The 18,154-nt window shown below is 40.6% G+C and overlaps 1 protein-coding gene across 1 annotated transcript in view; it reads right to left on the bottom strand.

Moving 5' to 3' along the window:
- Positions 1-5,958: 5,958 nt before the first annotated feature.
- The window catches only part of sart3 (spliceosome associated factor 3, U4/U6 recycling protein), a 40,961-nt gene continuing 28,765 nt past the window's right edge, over positions 5,959-18,154 (bottom strand). Inside the window, exons 17-19 of the mRNA XM_057831269.1 lie at positions 16,039-16,191; positions 9,705-9,895; positions 5,959-6,722 (exon numbers count right to left, since the gene is read on the bottom strand). Coding sequence (XP_057687252.1) covers positions 6,560-6,722; positions 9,705-9,895; positions 16,039-16,191 — 507 coding nt within the window. The 3' untranslated portion in view covers positions 5,959-6,559. The remainder of the gene's footprint in view (positions 6,723-9,704; positions 9,896-16,038; positions 16,192-18,154) is intronic.

The raw sequence follows: 18,154 nt of genomic DNA, 5'->3' as shown, positions 1-18,154 counted from the left end.
GTGTTGAATTGTGCTATATAAATAAATTTGCCTTGCCTTGCCTTGCCTTGAAGACGGTACACAAGAAAGCCCACCCGTCTCAGACTATAGGACATGGTCCAGTAATGCATGTGCTTTGTCGACATGTCCTCAGCAAACTGTTTGCGGGCTTTCTTGTGTACCGTCTTCAGAAGAGGCTTCCTCCTGGGGTGACAGCCTGTTTTCCAAAATTTCCGGGTTCGCGGTGAGTCAGCAACCAGGCACACTTTTGCTCAATAGACGATGTTTATTGATTGGAAAATGCAGAATAAATTAGATTTATTGATTACAATCCCACAAGAGCAAGCAACAAGCATCAAAAACAAGCATAACAAGGGTAACAATGACGCTAGATTGAGTTTGTCAATCCCAGAATCCCCGCGTTACCGTTACAGCACAACAAGATGTCCCTTAGCAATGAAAATCGCTTACCGTGACAAATGAGCGGGAAGCCAACACGCCGGTAAAGCGGCGAAGGAACAAAGCCGGGCGATCCGTACAGAAGTCCGCTGGTGGATTAGACGTACGGATCGCCCAGCTTTGTCCTTTTGCCGCTTTACCGGCGTGTTGGCTTCCCGCTCATTTGTCACGGTAAGCGATTTTCATTGCTAAGGGACATCTTGTTGTGCTGTAACGGTAACGCGGGGATTCTGGGATTGACCAACTCAAATCTAGCGTCATTGTTAGCGTTTGTTATGCTTGTTTGCTTGCTCTTGTGGGATTGTAATCAATAAATCTCATTTAATCTGCATTTTCTAATCAATAAACATCGTCTATTGAGCAAAAGTGTGCTTGTTAGTGACTCGCCGCGAACCCGGAAATTTCGGAAAACACAGCCATGCACACCAATTTGACGTAGAGTGCGGCGTATGGTCTGGGCACTAACAGGCTGACACCTCACCTCTTCAATCTCTGCAGCAATTCTGACAGCACTCCTGTAATGAGTCACATGACATTTTGGAGGGAAAACTACAAGCAGTACTCAATTTAGACATTTAGGGATGTACTCACTTTTGTTGCCAGGGGTTTGAATATTAATAGCTATATTTTGAGTTATTTTGAAGGGAAAATAAAATGAACTCTATTATATAAGCTGCACACAGACTACTTTTCATTGTGTCAAAGTGTCATTTTGTCAGTGTTGTCGCATGGAAAGATATACTTAATTAGTTGCAGAAATGCGAGGGGTGTACTCACTTTTGTGATACACTGTAAACCCCCGCTAACTCGAAGATTAAGCATAACATCAACATCTCTGAACTTCCCCTTTAACCTGCTGATTGTCATTTACCTATCGGATGCCTCTGATGGCGATGGACAGCAAGCAGCGACCATTCACTGCCGATCACCAGTCGAAATGGATTGGATGGCCATTGGCAGCCAATGAATTAAGTTGGAACTCAGTGGTGTTTATCTGGAGAATATAAAGATTGATGTGGGACCTAAGGAGATTTCGTGAAGAATGTGACAGCACTTTCGTGACGGTATTTATTTTATGCAAATAAAAGTGATACAACGCTCAGCTTTTGTCAAGTTAAAATGCACCTAAATAAAACCACAGTATTGAGTCATCAACCTAAGGTCGAGATCTTTTATCAGATGACACTTTTCAGCTTTCAAGACACATAATACATGGATTATCAAACCACAAACCATCCATAACCTTTTCTATAAATACATTGTATTTACATTGTTTTATATACAGTATTCCATATATTAGGCCACATCGGTGAGCAATTTGTATAGCTTGTATTTCATGAGGGGAATGTTAGAAATTATTTCAAGTACAGTCCCTGACAAAAGTCTTGTCGCTTATCCAGTTTGTAGAAACAATTGCTAATAACCTGACTTATAATTATTCAATTTGGTTTCAGAAATGGCTCATATAAAAGCCAAGACCCTCCCAAATGATGTTGAATGTACAAAAATATATTTGTTTCACTGAAAAAAAGATTGATCATTTAATGAAGACGTAAAGGTCAAATTTTGGCAAGACCAAAGTTTTGTCGCCTACAGAAAGTAGTGTGAAAATTGAACAATAAATGTACTTCAAATACAAAAATATGTTACATAACATAAACGAATTAAGTAGTGGTGCTGTGAGATCCAAATTTAATATTTTGTATGACTTCCATGGGCTTGAAGGACTGCTTCCATGTGGTTCGGCAAGGATTCATACAAGTCATCAGGAACATCAACGAAAGCAGTCTTGCATGCCTCCCAGAGTTCATCAACATTCTTGGGTTTCGTCGTCCATGCTTCCTCTTTCATCCTACCCCAGAAATGCGCAATGATGTTCATGTCTGGTGACTGGGCTGGCCAATCCTGGAGGATCTTGATTGAAGTATGCGATGGAGAACAATCCTGCTGCATAATTTGTCCCTTTTTATGGTTAGGAATGTAAGATTTGTTGATATTTCAGACTATTTATGTTGCCTTACACCCTGCAGATCTCTCGCACACCCCCATATTGGTTGTAACCCCAGACCATGATTTTGCCACCACCAAACGTCACTGTTTTGTGGCAAACGGTTGATTTGTTGTTGCTATAGCCTTTAAACATCTGTGCTGAGTGATCACATACTAAATTTAACTCGTAGCGTTAGCACAGCATTCACGTTAGCATAATGCTATTGCTAACGGAAAGCATCCTCATAAACTATGCTTAGGGATCACTAAATGTAACTCGTAGCGTAAGGCTATTGTTAACGGCAAGCGTCCTCATAAGCTATGCTGTGATCACACACTAAATGTAACTCGTAGCGTTAGCATAGCATTCACGTTAGCATAATGCTATTGCTAACGGCAAGAATCCTTTATCCTGAGTGATCACTAAATGTAACTCGCAGTGTTAGCATAGCGTTCACGTTAGCATAAGGCTATTGCTAACGGCTAGCATTCTCTTAACTATGCCGAGTAATCACTCAAAATGTAACTTGTAGCGTTAGCATAGCATTCACGTTAGCATAATGCTATTGCTAACAGCAAGAATCCTCCATGCTGAGTGATCACTAAATGTAACTCGTAGCGTTAGCAATAGCCTTATGTTAACGTGAATGCTATGCTAACGGCAAGCATCCTCTTAAACTATGCCGAGTAATCATCTCTCTAAATGTAACGCGTAGCGTTAGCATAAGGCTATTGTTAACAGCAAGCATCCTCAAACTGTTGAGTGATCAAACACTAAATTTAACTCGTAGCGTTAGGGCCCAAGTACACCGCATGCGTGATCGTTGCGTTTCCGGTCCGACTCCGGTAAAAAATAGCGCCGGAGCCAATCCGTTCCCATTATATCCTATTGTTCAACGTATACCGGCCGCGTCAGTGCTCCGGCTTGACTGCGAACCACCTCCGGCGTGCCGCATGCCCGCCGGATGGTATAGGCTATTTTCTATTTTTGCCGGACACGCATCCGGCAAAATGGGCGGAGCTGGGCCTGACGTCAAAAGCCCAGGTGCCTAATCACGGTTTAAACACGAGCGAAAATGGATGATGAGCGCTTCATCATGGAGGTGGAAAGCCACAAAGTGATATACATGCAGCAGATATTACTATAAGGACACCATTAAAAGCGAAACTGCAAAGTGTCCTATTATGTGTGTTTTTCTGGCAATGATATCAAACACGACGTGCTAAGCAAAAAAAAAAAAAAAAAAAAGACAGCGTATCTGGAAGTGGTTCCACTGCAGAAATTCTCGTGCCCCGCGTACAAACAATCTCGGTTTGTATACAGAGTCGAGGGGGGAAAGTACGAAAGAGAAAAAAGAGACGAAAGAGAAAAAAGAGACACCCACAAGTTTCGACCTGGTGGTCTATTCAAGACGTTTCTCTTTCTTTCCTACATTTCACTTGACTCTTCATAGAAAAAACAACAGTTTGCGCTGGCCACATGAATCTGCAGTGTTGAGACACCAATTCCAAGTATGCTGTTTTTTTAGTTCATGTCGAATATAATTCGCTATCCATTTTATAAATATGACAGATTATTTATCAGTTGTTTATAACAGCTCTATGAGATGTTATGTGCCATAAATTTTAAATGTGCACAAAGATATAAACGCACCGACACAACCAAGGGCATAATAGCCCCCCTTCCCTCCACACACGGAGCCCTGATCTCAACATGATGCAGTCAATCTGGAATTAAGAGACAGACACAAATAAAATATTGTAGTGTCGCCGGGGCTGTCATCGGTGGGTTAATTTATGCACCAACGCGGGGCTGTCATTGGTGTGCTGGTGCACCAGCGCGACGCTCCGATTGGTGGACTAGATAGCGTCAGTGTAAATACAGTGGGGAGAACAAGTATTTGATACACTGACAATGGGAAAACCCATTGGCAGTGTATCAAATACTTGTTCTCCCCACTGTAGTTGTTGTTTTTGCATTGGTGAGGTGGCGGGAAGTTAATAAAGAAAAAGAGGAAAAAGGCGTTGAAGCTCGTGTGTTGTTTTCGCGGCCAAACTTCCGCTTAGCAAACGTTACATTATCAATATGCAAGAAAAAAAATGTGCTCTCTCTCTGCTTCTCTGATGAGTACATACTACAGACTCTGTGTGTTTGTCGTTGATTTAAATGGCACATGATCGCGCGCGATCACGCGAGAGCTCACGAGGGGACGGAGTTGGCGGACCGCAGCCGTGCAGCAGCCGGTATGATTTGCCTGTTTTTGACGGACTGCGTGGCACGCAGGCAACACTGAACCGGACCGGAACCGCAACGATCACGCATGCAGTGTACTTGGGCCTTTAGTATAATGCTATTGCTAACGGAAAGCATCCTCAATGCTGAGTGATCACTCTAAATGTAACTCGTAGCGTTGGCATAGCATTCACGTCAGCATAAGGCTATTGCTAACGGCAAGCATCCTCTTAAACTGCCGAGTAATCATCTCTCTAAATGTAACGCGTAGCGTTAAGATAAGGCTATTGTTAACAGCAAGCATCCTCAAACTGTTGAGTGATCAAACACTAAATTCAACTCGTAGCGTTAGCATAATGCTATTGCTAACGGAAAGCATCCTCAATGCTGAGTGATCACTCTAAATGTAACTCGTAGCGTTGGCATATCATTCACGTTAGCATAAGGCTATTGCTAACGGCTAGCATTCTCTTGAACCATGCCGAGTAATCACTCAAAATGTAACTTTTAGCGTTAGCAATAGCATTATGCTAACGTGAATGCAATGCTAACGCTAAAAGTTACATTTTGAGTGATTACTCGGCATGGTTCAAGAGAATGCTAGCCGTTAGCAATAGCCTTATGCTAACGTGAATGCTATGCCAACGCTACGAGTTACATTTAGAGTGATCACTCAGCATAGAGGATGCTTTTCGTTAGCAATAGCATTTTGCTCACGCTACGAGTTAAATTTAGTGTTTGAGCACTCAGCATAGAGGATTCTTGCTGTTAGCATTGCATTCACGTTAGCATAATGCTATTGCTAACAGCACTCAGGATAAAGGATTCTTGCCGTTAGCAATAGCATTATGCTAACGTGAATGCTATGCTAACGCTACGAGTTACATTTAGTGTGTGATCACAGCATAGCATTGCACTCACGTTAGCATAATGCTATTGCTAACAGCAAGAATCCTCTATGCTGAGTGCTCAAACACTAAATTTAACTCGTAGCATTAGCAAAATGCTATTGCTAACGAAAAGCATCCTCTATGCTGAGTGATCACTCTAAATGTAACTCGTAGCGTTGGCATAGCATTCACGTTCGTGTTAGCATCAAGCTATTGCTCACGGCGAGCGTCCTCTTAAACTCAAACTTATTTTAAAGACGAAAACATTATTAAACGTCGACTAAAACTAGACGACAAACACATTTTGAGATGACTAAAATATGACTAAGACAAAAATTAAAAGGGCTGCCAAAAACAACACTGTTGGAAACCTTTATTCATGGAGTAATTTTTTTTTTTTATTTTAAAGACGAAAACATTATTAAACGTCGACTAAAACTAGACGACAAACACATTTTGAGATGACTAAAATATGACTAAGACAAAAATTAAAAGGGCTGCCAAAAACAACACTGTTGGAAACCTTTATTCATGGAGTAATTTTTTTTTTAAATTTTACAGACGAAAACATTTTTAACAAATGTTGACTAAAACTAACGAAATTAGTGGAGTTTTTGTCAACAAAAACTAAACGAAGACACGTTTTGAAATGACTAAAATATGACTAAGATGAAAATTAAAAGGGCTGCCAAAAACAGCACTGCTATTAACCCAAATAAGCCGCACTGGACTAAGCCACAGGATTCAAAATGGGGGGGGGGAGTAGCGGCTTATAGTCTGAAAATTACGGTACTGTATTTACACATATTTTACATTTACTGAATAAAACAAAAAAGCAACATATTACAAAGGCAGAGACGGGAACAAGGTGTTCTTGGTTGAGAGGGGCTGGTGGAGGGCAGCAGCTCTGCAGTTAAGGCAATCTCGCAGGAACAATGACGAGAAGGCTGACAGTTGCAGAAAGTCACAAATATTCGAGTGATAACTTCCTGTGTGAAACCAGCGGGCCTCACTTCTGAAGAAGCATCTTGGCAAAGTCCGCATTGGATAAAGGCTTTGCATCGCCGGAGCCTTCTCCGCAAGCAGTCCCGTTCTCCACTTTGCTTTCCGGTCCACTTTGGCGATTCAGCGAACGAGGGAGCAATGACAGCTGTGTGCGTCCTCTCCCTCTCCTGTGGAAAAAACAAAGTATGTAATGACTTGTTCGAGAAACTCACTGGAGGATACTACCACTAGCAAAAAGTATGGAATCACCAGTCTCGGACGAGCACTCGCTCACACATTTTCTCATGTTGAACAAACTCAGATAAAAAGCTTGAAAAAATAATGAATTAGTTCAAAAGTGCAACTCTTTAGCATTCAGAAAAGAATGAATTAAAAAATTGTGGTGGTCAGTAAATGTTACTTTTATAAAGCAAGTTGCAGGGAAATATATATGGAATCATGAGAAACAAACAAAGAAATAACAATCAAAACACATCTCTACTATTTAGTAGCACCACCTCTGGCTTTTATGACAGCTTGCAGTCTCTGAGGCATGGACTTGACTATTCTTCGTCAATTTGGTGCCAACTCTCTTTGATTGCAGTTGCCAGATCATCCTTGCAGGTCGGAGCCTTGCTGTAGACCATTTTTTTCCTATTTCCACCACAGGTTTTCAATAGGGTTGAGATCTGGGCTATTTGCAGGCCATGACTTGACTGGATGAGTCTTTCTCTAAGGAATGCTTGAACAGTTTTAGCTCTGTGGCATGATCCATTGTCATCTTGGAAAATGACAAACATATTTTCAATTGAAGGGATAGAAGGCTGTCTATGCCTTTGCCTGACATGCAGCCCCATATCATCAAGACTGAGGGAATTTTGATGTTTTCTTCAGGCAGTCATCTTGGTCAATCTCACTGGAACGGCACCAAACAGCATCATCACCTTGTCCAATGCAGATTCTTGACAAGGTGATGATGCTGGAACCTTTGTTTGGTGCTGTGCCCATATCATGAAGGACTGGGGGAATTTTGATGTTTTCTTCAGGCAGTCATCTTGGTAAATCTCACTGGAACGGCACCAAACAAAGGTTCCAGCATCATCACCTTGTCAAGAATCTGCATCGGACATACCATCAAGGACTGAGGGAATATCAAGAATCTGCAGTGGACAAGGTGATGATGCTGGAACTTTTGTTTGGTGTTGTTCCAGTGAGATTTACAAAGATGACTGCCTGAAGAAAACATCAAAATTCCCTTAGTCCTTGATCATATGGGCACAGCACCAAAAACAAGGGTTCCAGCATCATCACCTTGTCAAGAATCTGCATTGGACAAGGCGAGGATGCTGGACTTTTGTTTGGTGCCGTTCCAGTGAGATTTACAAAGATGACTGCCTGAAGAAAACATCACAATTCCCTTAGTCCTTGATTATATGGTCACAGCACCAAAAACAAGGGTTCCAGCATCATCAACTTGTCAAGAATCTGCATTGGACAAGGTGATGATGCTGGAATTTTTGTTTGGTGCCGTTCCAGTGAGATTTACAAAGATGACTGCCTGAAGAAAACATCAAAATTCCCTCAGTCTTGATGATATGGGCACCAAACAACGGTTCCAGCATCATCACCTGAGGAAATTTAGATTTTTTTCTTCAGGCAGTCATCTTTGTAAATCTCACCAGAACAGCACCAAACAAAGGTTCCATCATCATCATCACGTTGTCAAGAATCTGCATTGGACAAGTTGATGATGCTGAAACTTTGGTGCTGTTCCAGTGAGATTTACAAGGATGACTGCCTGAAGAAAACATCAAAATTCCCCCAGTCCTTCATGATATGGGCACAGCACCAAACAAAGGTTCCAGCATCATCACCTTGTCAAGAATCTGCATTGGACAAGGTGATGATGCTGGAACATTTGTTTGGTGCCATTCCAGTGAGATTTACAAAGATGACTGCCTGAAGAAAACATCAAAATTCCCTCCGTCCTTGATGATATGGGCACCAAACAAAGGTTCCAGCATCATCACCTGAGGGAATTTTGATTTTTTTCTTCAGGCAGTCATCTTTGTAAATCTCATTGGAGCGGCACCAAACAAAAGTTCCATCATCATCACCTTGTCCAATGCAGATTCTTGACAAGGTGATGATGACAAGGTGAAGGTTCCAGCATCATCACCTTGTCAAGAAACTGCATTGGACAAGGTGATGATGCTGGAACTTTTGTTTGGTGCCGTTCCAGTGAGATTTACAAAGATGACTGCCTGAAGAAAACATCAAAATTCCCTCAGTCCTTGATGATGTGTGATGATATCACCTTCTCCAATGCAGATTCTTGAAAAGGTGATGATGCTGGAACCTTTGTTTGGTGCTGTTCCAGTGAGATTTACAAAGATGACTGCCTGAAGAAAATATCAAAATTCCCTCAGTCATTGATGATATGGGGCTGCATGTCTGGCAAAGACACTGTGGTTAAATCTTCAATAAATGTACAAGTTTACATTGAAATTTTAGACAGCTCTCTTATCTCTTCAATCGAAAATATGTTTGTCATTTTCCAAGATGACAATGTATCATGCCACAGAGCTAAAACTGTTAAAAGAATTCGTTGAAGAAAGACTCAATCAGTCAATGTCATGGCCAGCAAATAGCCCAGATCTCAACCTTATTAACAAACCTGTGGTGGATATTGAAAAAAATGGTCCACAGCAAGGTCCGACCTGCAAGGATGATGTGGCAACTGCAATCGAAGAGAGTTGGCACCAAAATGATGAAGATTACTCATGAAGTCCATGCCTCAGAGACTGCAAACTGTCATAAAAGCCAGAGGTGGTGCGACTAAATACTAGAGATGTGTTTTGATTGTTATTTATTTGTTTGTTTCTCATGATTCCATATTTTTCCCCCCAGAATGGAGTGATTCCATATAGATTTCCCTGCACTTGGTCTGTAAAAGTAACATTTACCGACCAACCACAATGTTTTTTATTCATTTCTTTTAGTGTTTCTGAATGTTAAAGAGTTGCACCTTTGAACTAATTCATTATTTTTTCAAGCTTTTTATCCGAGTTTGTTCTACATGATAACATATCTGAGTGAGTGCTCGTCCGAGATGGGTGTTTCCATACTTTTTGCTAGGGGTTGTAAAAGAGGCCTATCGGTACACTTACGCGCCGCGGCTCGGTAAAGGAGGAAGTTCCAGTGTCTCGATCTGACTTGACCCACCGGGATTGCTCATGTGTCTGCGAGGAGGGTTGCTAATAGCAACAGAGATTCTTTTTCCCTCTATGTACATGCCGTCCATCTTCAAGACTGCCTGAGAAGCCTGGGCTTCGTTTGCAAACTCAACATACGCCAAACCCTGCAGAAGCCCATTTAACAAGGTAACAATCACAGAATTGCGCTTTAAAGTGCGTATGACACCAAAAAGCATGTTTATTTCATATTTCACATGGTGTTTTATGCTCCTGAATGAAATGGACCGCTTGGATGTGCGTGGAAGCGATTGTTTTATATATTCAATTTTTGAATCCCGTGCCATGAAAATGAGTTACTTCCGGCTCCGGTCTCGGGTTTAGGACGAATGCGAATGTGACGTCACCCGGGTCAGCATCTCACAATACAGCATTGTTTTATAGCATGCAGATGGACTGCGGATTCAGCTGATTTTGTGGATCAATTCGTTTATTTTTCGCATCATGCCAGCCAAACGGCTGCAGGCTTTTGTAGCTGCACCAGGGAGAGGCGTGTGAGCCTTTTTGGGTTTCAGAAAGTTCCCGTTCACCCCGAGATCGGCCAAAACAAGTGTGCGACAACTGTGGGACCATTGGACTTAGAAGGAAGTGAGTAAACATCGTGTTTTGCATTATGTCAAATACTGGGATCATGGCACACGTTTTAATACGGAGGTCGCTTGCATTTTGTGGCTGACATACTCCTTGTCCATCGAGAATGCCACTCGGCCGACGACCAGCGGCTTATCCCACATTCCCCCGCCGGAAAAGCGGTATACTCGGTTTATTACCCTCTTCGTGTGCCCGGTGTTCTGTCAAATTTGTGTCGTTTTGTGTTAAAAATGGCCACGAATACAGCGATTAAGAAGTACACATGACAAACTTTCTTTAAATAAAGGACTACTTACTTACGTTTGATCATGGACGGACATGTAGAAAAGTTCTCCTCAGACACATCCTGCCATGTTAGCTGCACAACAACTGCACACCGCTCTCTCACTGTTTACATCTTTGCCGTTTAGTTAAGCATTAATTTACGCCATATTCGTGTTGGCCATGTGGCAGCTATGCGCTCCTCCGACATCGGCCAGTTTGTCCGGCGGTCATTCCCCGGCAAACAGGGGACGAGCTGTAACTTGCTTGTTGCCGATTGGCGAAGACAATCGAATACCCCGCAGCCGTGTGGCATGTTCCCGTGTAGTTTTGAGTGATTTTTCGCTTCGAAAGCCGCGAATAGACTTTGAAATAGGGCTGCAGCTATCGAATATTTTCCATTCACCGGTGGATATTGGCAAAAACAAGCCCTACTACTGTGGGACCATGGGACTTACAAGGAAGTGAGTAAAGATCGTTTTTTGTATTGTGTCAAATACTGGGATCATTTTAATATGTAGGTGGCTTGGATTTTATGGCCGACATGCTCCTTGTCCCCTCGACCGACGGCTTGTCGCACATCCCCCCGCCGGGAGAGCACTAAACTCGGGTTATTCCTCTCTTCATGTGCCTGGTGATCTGTCAAATTTTCCGACCGATCAAAAATTGCAACTTTTTGTTAAAAATAGGGCAGCAGCTATCAAATATTTTAGTAATCGAGTAATCGACTGAAAATTCTATCGATTAATCGAGTAATCGGATAAAAGAAATATATTTTTAGGCGAAGAGCAATTATAAATATACACGAGAAAACAAGACATTTCATCAATCTTGAACCATTTTCAGTCAATCAATGTCTTTATTTTCGATGTATATTGTTGAAAACAGCCAACAATTGCATCTCAGATGTAACTAGAATAAAAAAAGACTAATTCACTGCTGTCACTCAAAAAACCTTTTAGATCTTATAATATATATATATATATATATATATATATATATGTATATACTAGGGCTGTCAAAATTATCGCGTTAATGTGCGGTAATTAATTTTTTTAATTAATCACGTTAAAATATTTGACGCAATTAACGCACATGTCCCGCTCAGACAGTATTCTGCCTTTTTGTAAGTTTTACAGCAACGCTTTTTGTGCTGTCTAACAGCGAACTCTTGTGGTCGCTTTGCGACATGGTTTATTGTTGTCTTGCCAGTTCAATATGGCTGCACGACGTCTCGGGCTGACGCCTACGTTGTAATGTTGTGCTTATATGATCCTTGGACAAGATTTGTCCGTAAGTATGGTTGTTGTAAATAATGTACATATTATGTTAGTAAGCGAAATGTTATATTTTTGTATGAGACGCTTTTTGTTTATGTTTAGTGAACCTGTATAGCGTGCTAAGCTAACGTTGTTGCTAATGCAATGCTTGTGTACTTTTTTTTGTAGTTTTACGACGGTCTAAAGAGGACAATGGTTTGAGGCCATTTTATTAATAAATCAGATTAAAAAGAAAGAAGTCTGATTATTATGGCGTCGTTCACTAGCTGTCTAGCTTTGGAAAAAGTAAACGCTTCGAAGTGAGGACAGCATAGACAGATTTAAATGACAGTAGAGTGTAATTCCCACTACAGTCCTTATGTACCGTATGTTGAATGTATATATCCATCTTGTGTCTTATCTTTCCATTCCAACAATTTATTTTACAGAATATATATACAATTTACAGAAAAATATGGCATATTTTATAGGTTTGAATTGCGATTAATTGCGATTAATTACGATTAATTAATTTTTAAGCTGTAATTAACGCGATTAAAAAATTTTTAATCGTTTGACAGCCCTAGTATATACACCTAAAAATGCCGTTACGCTTGATAACACACATCACTTAAAAGTTAGGATTTTTTCCCACGTGTTTCAATTGAATTTCTATTTGTGTCAAGCCATTTTGTAAGTTCTAGTTAAGTTTTAAGTTAGTCTAAACTGTAAGTCCTGATAGGATTTTGAGTTTTTGCAGTGTTCAAAATAAATATATGATACAGGCTGTATTGGAGCACATTAGGGACCCGTGCTACTTGGTGTTTTATCCAGCAATGACTACTGAGCTAAAATTGATAGTTAGCATTATTAAGTTTTTATTTTACACCCTCATCACTCCACAACGCTATGTTATGTTAAAGCCTGTATGTAGGAAACGTTAGCCACGTATCGACAGTTGTCATAATTAATAGAACCTTGCCCTCCGCAGGGCTAACGTTACGTGAGCTAGTAGTGACAGTAACGTTAATCTTATTTATTAGCGCTTTACTGCTTTAAGATGGCGGCTGTTTACTAACGCTGCCCAGACGCGGCCGAGTCTGTCATTTAGCATCTAGTTCAACAAACATATGATCTCTATGAGACGCATCAAACGCTATCTGCTACCAACGTAGCATCGTGCGGGCTAGTATTTAACAACGTCGGCGTCGTTTGTAGCGGCTGTTGTCTGCAGTAAGTTTTTTTTTTTTTTTTTTTTCATTCTTCCTCTCTGCACGTGACATCAGCGCGTTGTCTCGCATTAAAAGTAGTTCGAGCAAAACGTGATGCTTAGAGATGTCAAAATAAACGATTATTAGAGCTGAATAAAATTACTCGGATCAGTTTTTAAACTCGAGTTACTCGAGTTGCTCGAGTATTCGTTTCAGCTCTACTTTGAAACATCACTCAGTTTGGGTTAGCATGTCGGCTAGCTGTCACGCCTCCTGGTTTGTTTACATTCTCTGAAGGCGGGGCAGAGAAATGACAAAAGCCGGACTAATTCCGGTGGCATAGAATATCGTTTGGGAGGTGCAACAGTAAAGGTGAAGTCCAAAGTTTTGACCATTATGGAGTAATTTTGCCATGTCGTACTGAATAAACGCATTTTTAATATTTCATATTCCATTTAGCACAAGACTGTTATTTGTCATGACCATACAATTTCTTTCAATTGGGGAAAAACACTTTGATAAAAAGAATATTCTGTAAAAATATTGGAGAAGAGAGATTGTAACAATGACATTTTGCAGCTCTCTTCGTCGCATTTTCCTCGTTCTGAATAATTCCCCGTTAATGGGCTGAATTCCAAATCAGATGAAACCATGACCCTGCCGATGTCATCCTCCTGCTGGGTACGCTAGAGCCCTATAATGGTAGGCGTGGCTAAACAGCAAATTAAAAGGATTACCGTAATTTTCGCACTATAAGGCGCACCTGACTATATGTCGCCACCCACCAAATGTGACACGAAAACGGCATTTGTTCATAGTAAAGCCGTAGTGCACTATAAGCCGCAGCTGTCCTCACTGTATTATGGGATATTTAGACCAAAAGATATCAACTGGTAGCACTTTATTTGACAATTTGCATCATACGACTGTCATTAGACCAAATGAACCACCATGAAGCTTTGAATCAATTGGCTGCAAAGCTTCATTGCTTCAATAAGCTTCATTTGGCCATTACTGCTCCCTTGGGGGAGACATTCAACCTCTGCTACCACCTGCTGTCAACCTGGTTGCTGTCCAACATACCTCTTAGCATGTAATGCAGTGCTCCAGATGAAAATAACAATCAAAATTTATGTTATGTGCTAATTATTTAAAACTGTTACTGTTCCAGTTGTTTAATATATTCCTAGTTATGCTATTTGGTGACACACTATTTGACAGTGGTGCCATAAAACTGTCATTACACAATCATAATCATGACATGACACTGTCATGAGCATTAGTGAATGTTTATAACAGATGTCATTCGTGTTACCCGGCAAATTATCTCACTTTTGAATGGATGCAATCATGCAAAAGATCCGAGCTGGATATAAATGGCGTTATTAACATGTCAGATGACACTTAATGACATCTGTTATAAGCATTGATTAATAGAGGTGTGCAAAATTTCCGATTCTTAGATTATTGGCGATTCGGCTGTGGAAGATTCGAGAACGATTCACAAACATCCAAATTCCGATTATTGAAATATGCCAAGTAAAGCGGAAGTACAACACACTCAGCACGCCACGCGGTCTTCGGGACGCAATTAAGGACGGAGTAGCTAAACATCATGCTTCTCATTACCCGGCCCCTCGGGTAATACCAATGCTCAACTCACGGCTCTAGCTCCACTCATGCCACGAGATAAAAAAAAAAAACACAACAACATACCTGACTGCTGCCGAAAAGCTGCTACAAAATACATCCACATAACGTTACGGTAGATATCATTTATATAGGACTAGATGCAATATAGATTCGGTAGCGTTAGCAGCACATCTACAAAAAACTAGATGCGGGCGTTAGTAAACGGCCGCCATCTTAAAGCAGTACACTTCCCTGCGAGGCTGTTGTAGCGAACCTTCCAAGCAAACCTAATTAACTTTTTATCTAAAATACTCCTAAATCGGTAAAATATTGACTTGAATCTATCTTTAAAGTGGTTTTAAAACTTTCACATGTCAAAAGTAGACAAAAGGGAAATTATGGAATAACGGGAGCAATTGTAACAATTTTAACGGTTGATTCACAACATTAAATTAATTGAATGTAGTTTAAAGATGCTGATACAGAATGGGGACTGGAGTTTTTTATTTATTGTTATTTTTGTATATTTGTTTACTGCTATATGTTAACTTGATACTGAAATAGTAGTTTGGTTTAGCCTGAGAGTATTTTTGAAAAATTTTTGAACTAATGTACAAAACATTAAAAAATAAAAATAAAATAAAAAAGGAGGGGGGGTGCATCAATAATCGTTTTATAATCGAATCGGAACCTCTGAATCGTAATCGCAATCCAATCGTTAGGTGCCCAAAGATTCCCAGCTCTACTGATTAATGCCCATGATAGTGTCATGTCATAATTATGACAGTCTTATGACACTGCTGATAAATAAAGTGTTCCCAAATACCATAACTAGCAATTAATGAAACAACTGGAGCAGTAACTGAATAAAAAAAATAGCATAGAACATGACTTTTGATTGATGTTTACATTGTTGGCGCTGCAATGCATGCTAGGAGGCATGTGTTACCTATTAACCCAGAATAAATCAACAAATAAGCCGCACTGGACTATAAGCCACACGACTCAAAATGAGGGGGAAAAGTAGCGGCTTATAGTCCGAAAATTACGGTAATTTCTCGTCGTCTGCGCTTTGCCAAATTGTTGTATATCGTCGAATCGTCTCAATATATGATTGTAATTCACATAATAATGCTATTTAAGACTTTTTTTTATCCTGTCGTAGGCACTTTAACTCATTAGCTGCCATTGGCGGTGATGCTGCTAGCTCCTTCTAGTCAAAACGGATTGAAAGTCTTATCGGCATCGATGGCGCTGAAGCAAGATCATTACCTACGAATAAGTTCAATGTCTCACCTTGGGTTTTCCTGAGCGAAATGTAACTAGACGAACTTCCTTAATGGCGCCGTGTTGCTTGCTTATCTCTTCCAGTTGCTCCTTTGTGCAGGAAAATGGCAACCCGTGGATGAAGATTTTATGTTTTTCCATAGCTGTGTTGTACTTGAATACCTAAAGATGCAGAGAGGTTACTTGTATGACCAAACACTGAAAAAGATTCATTTTGCATATTGTTTCTATTGACAGGAAAAGTCAACTGTCGCAGGGTCAATTATTAACATGCTTAAGCCCACCAAAATTTACAGATGCACTGCTGGCCAAAAGTATTGGCACCCCTGCAATTCTGTAAGATAATACTCAATTTCTCCCAGAAAATGATTGAAAACACAAATGCTTTGGTAGTAATGTCTTCATTTCTTTTACTCGCAATGAAAAAACACAAAAGAGAATGGATTTTTTTTTTTAATCATTATCATTTTACACAAAACTCCAAAAATGGGCCGGACTAAATTATTAGCACCCTTTGAAAAATCATGAGATGCTTCTCTAATTTGTGTAAAAAACAGCACCTGTGGTACACAACATGCGGTGGCAATAACTAAATCACACTTGCAGCCAGTTAAAATGGACTTAAGTTGACTCAACCTCTGTCCTGTGTCCTTTTGTGTAGGCACATTGAACATGGAGAAAAGAAAGAAGACCAAAGAACTGTCTGAGGACTTGAGAAACAAAATTGTGAGGAAGAATGGGCGATCTCAAGGCTACAAGTCCATCTCCAAAGATCTAAATGTTCCTGTGTCTACCATGCGCAGTGTCATCAATAAGTGTATAGCCCATGGCACTGTAGCTAACCTCCCTAGATGTGGACGGGAAAAAAAAATTGATGAGAGATTTCAATGAAAGAATGTGCGGATGGTGGATAAAGAACCTCAACTAAAATCCAAACAAGTTCAAGCTGTCCTGCAGTCCGAGGGTACGACAGTGTCAACCCGTACTATCCGTCGGCGTCTGAATGAAAAGGGACTCTTTGGTAGGATACCCAATAAAACCCCACTTCTGGCCCAGAGACATAAAAAAGCCAGGCTGGAGTTTGCCAAAACTTACCTGAGAAAGCCAAAAATGTTTTGGGAGAGTGTTCTCTGGTCATATGAGACAAAAGTAGAACTTTTTGGGAAAAGCCATCAACATTCTAAAGAGTTTACAGGGGGAAAAAACGAAGCCTTCAAAGAAAAGAACACGGTCCCCACAGTCAAACATGGCGGAGGTTCCCTGATGTTTTGGGGTTGCTTTTCTGCCTCTGGCACTGGACTGCTTGACTGTGTGCATGGCATTATGAAGTTTGAAGACTACCAACAAATTTTGCAGCATACTTTAGGGCCCAGTGTGAGAAAGCTCAGTCTCCCTCAGGTCTTCCAGCAGAACAATGGCCCAAAACACACTTCAAAACGCACTAGAAAATGGTTTGAGAGAAAGCACTGGAGACTTCTAAAGTGGCCAGCAATGAGTCCAGACCCATAGAACACCTGTGGAGAGATCTGAAAATGGCAGTTTGGAGAAGGCACCCTTCAAATCTCAGAGACCTGGATCAGTTGGCCAAAGAAGAACGGTCTAAAATTCCAGCAGAGCACTGTAAGAAACTCATTGATGGATACCAGAAGCGGTCGTTTGCAGTTATTTCGTCTCAAGGTTGTGCTACCAAGTATTAGGTTGAGGGTGCCAATACTTTTGTCCGGCCCATTTTTGGAGTTTTGTGTAAAATGATAATGATTTAATTTTTTTTCCATTGTCTTTTGTGTTTTTTTTCATTGCAAGCAAAATAGATGAACATATTACAACCAAAACATTTTTAGTTGCAATCATTTTCTGGGAGAAATTAAGCATTATCATACGGAATAGCAGGGGTGCCAATACTTTTGGCCAGCAGTGTACATGTGGTTTGGCGTAAATTTCGATAATTTTGCGACCTTGTGGAAACCTGTAACAAAATGGCAAAACAGCGCCCCCCTGAATTTTTCAAAAAGGCCTCTGCTATTAGGTTGTTGTTTTTTTAACACAGAGTGACGAAAATTGGGGAGTCAATACCTTGTGCAAAATTGCACAAAATAGTCTCTTGGACCTATATCCCAAACTCAAA

The sequence above is a fragment of the Corythoichthys intestinalis genome, chromosome 3 (assembly GCF_030265065.1).
Source record: "Corythoichthys intestinalis isolate RoL2023-P3 chromosome 3, ASM3026506v1, whole genome shotgun sequence".
NCBI lineage: Eukaryota > Metazoa > Chordata > Actinopteri > Syngnathiformes > Syngnathidae > Corythoichthys > Corythoichthys intestinalis.
This window is presented reverse-complemented; position numbering and strand designations above follow the sequence as displayed.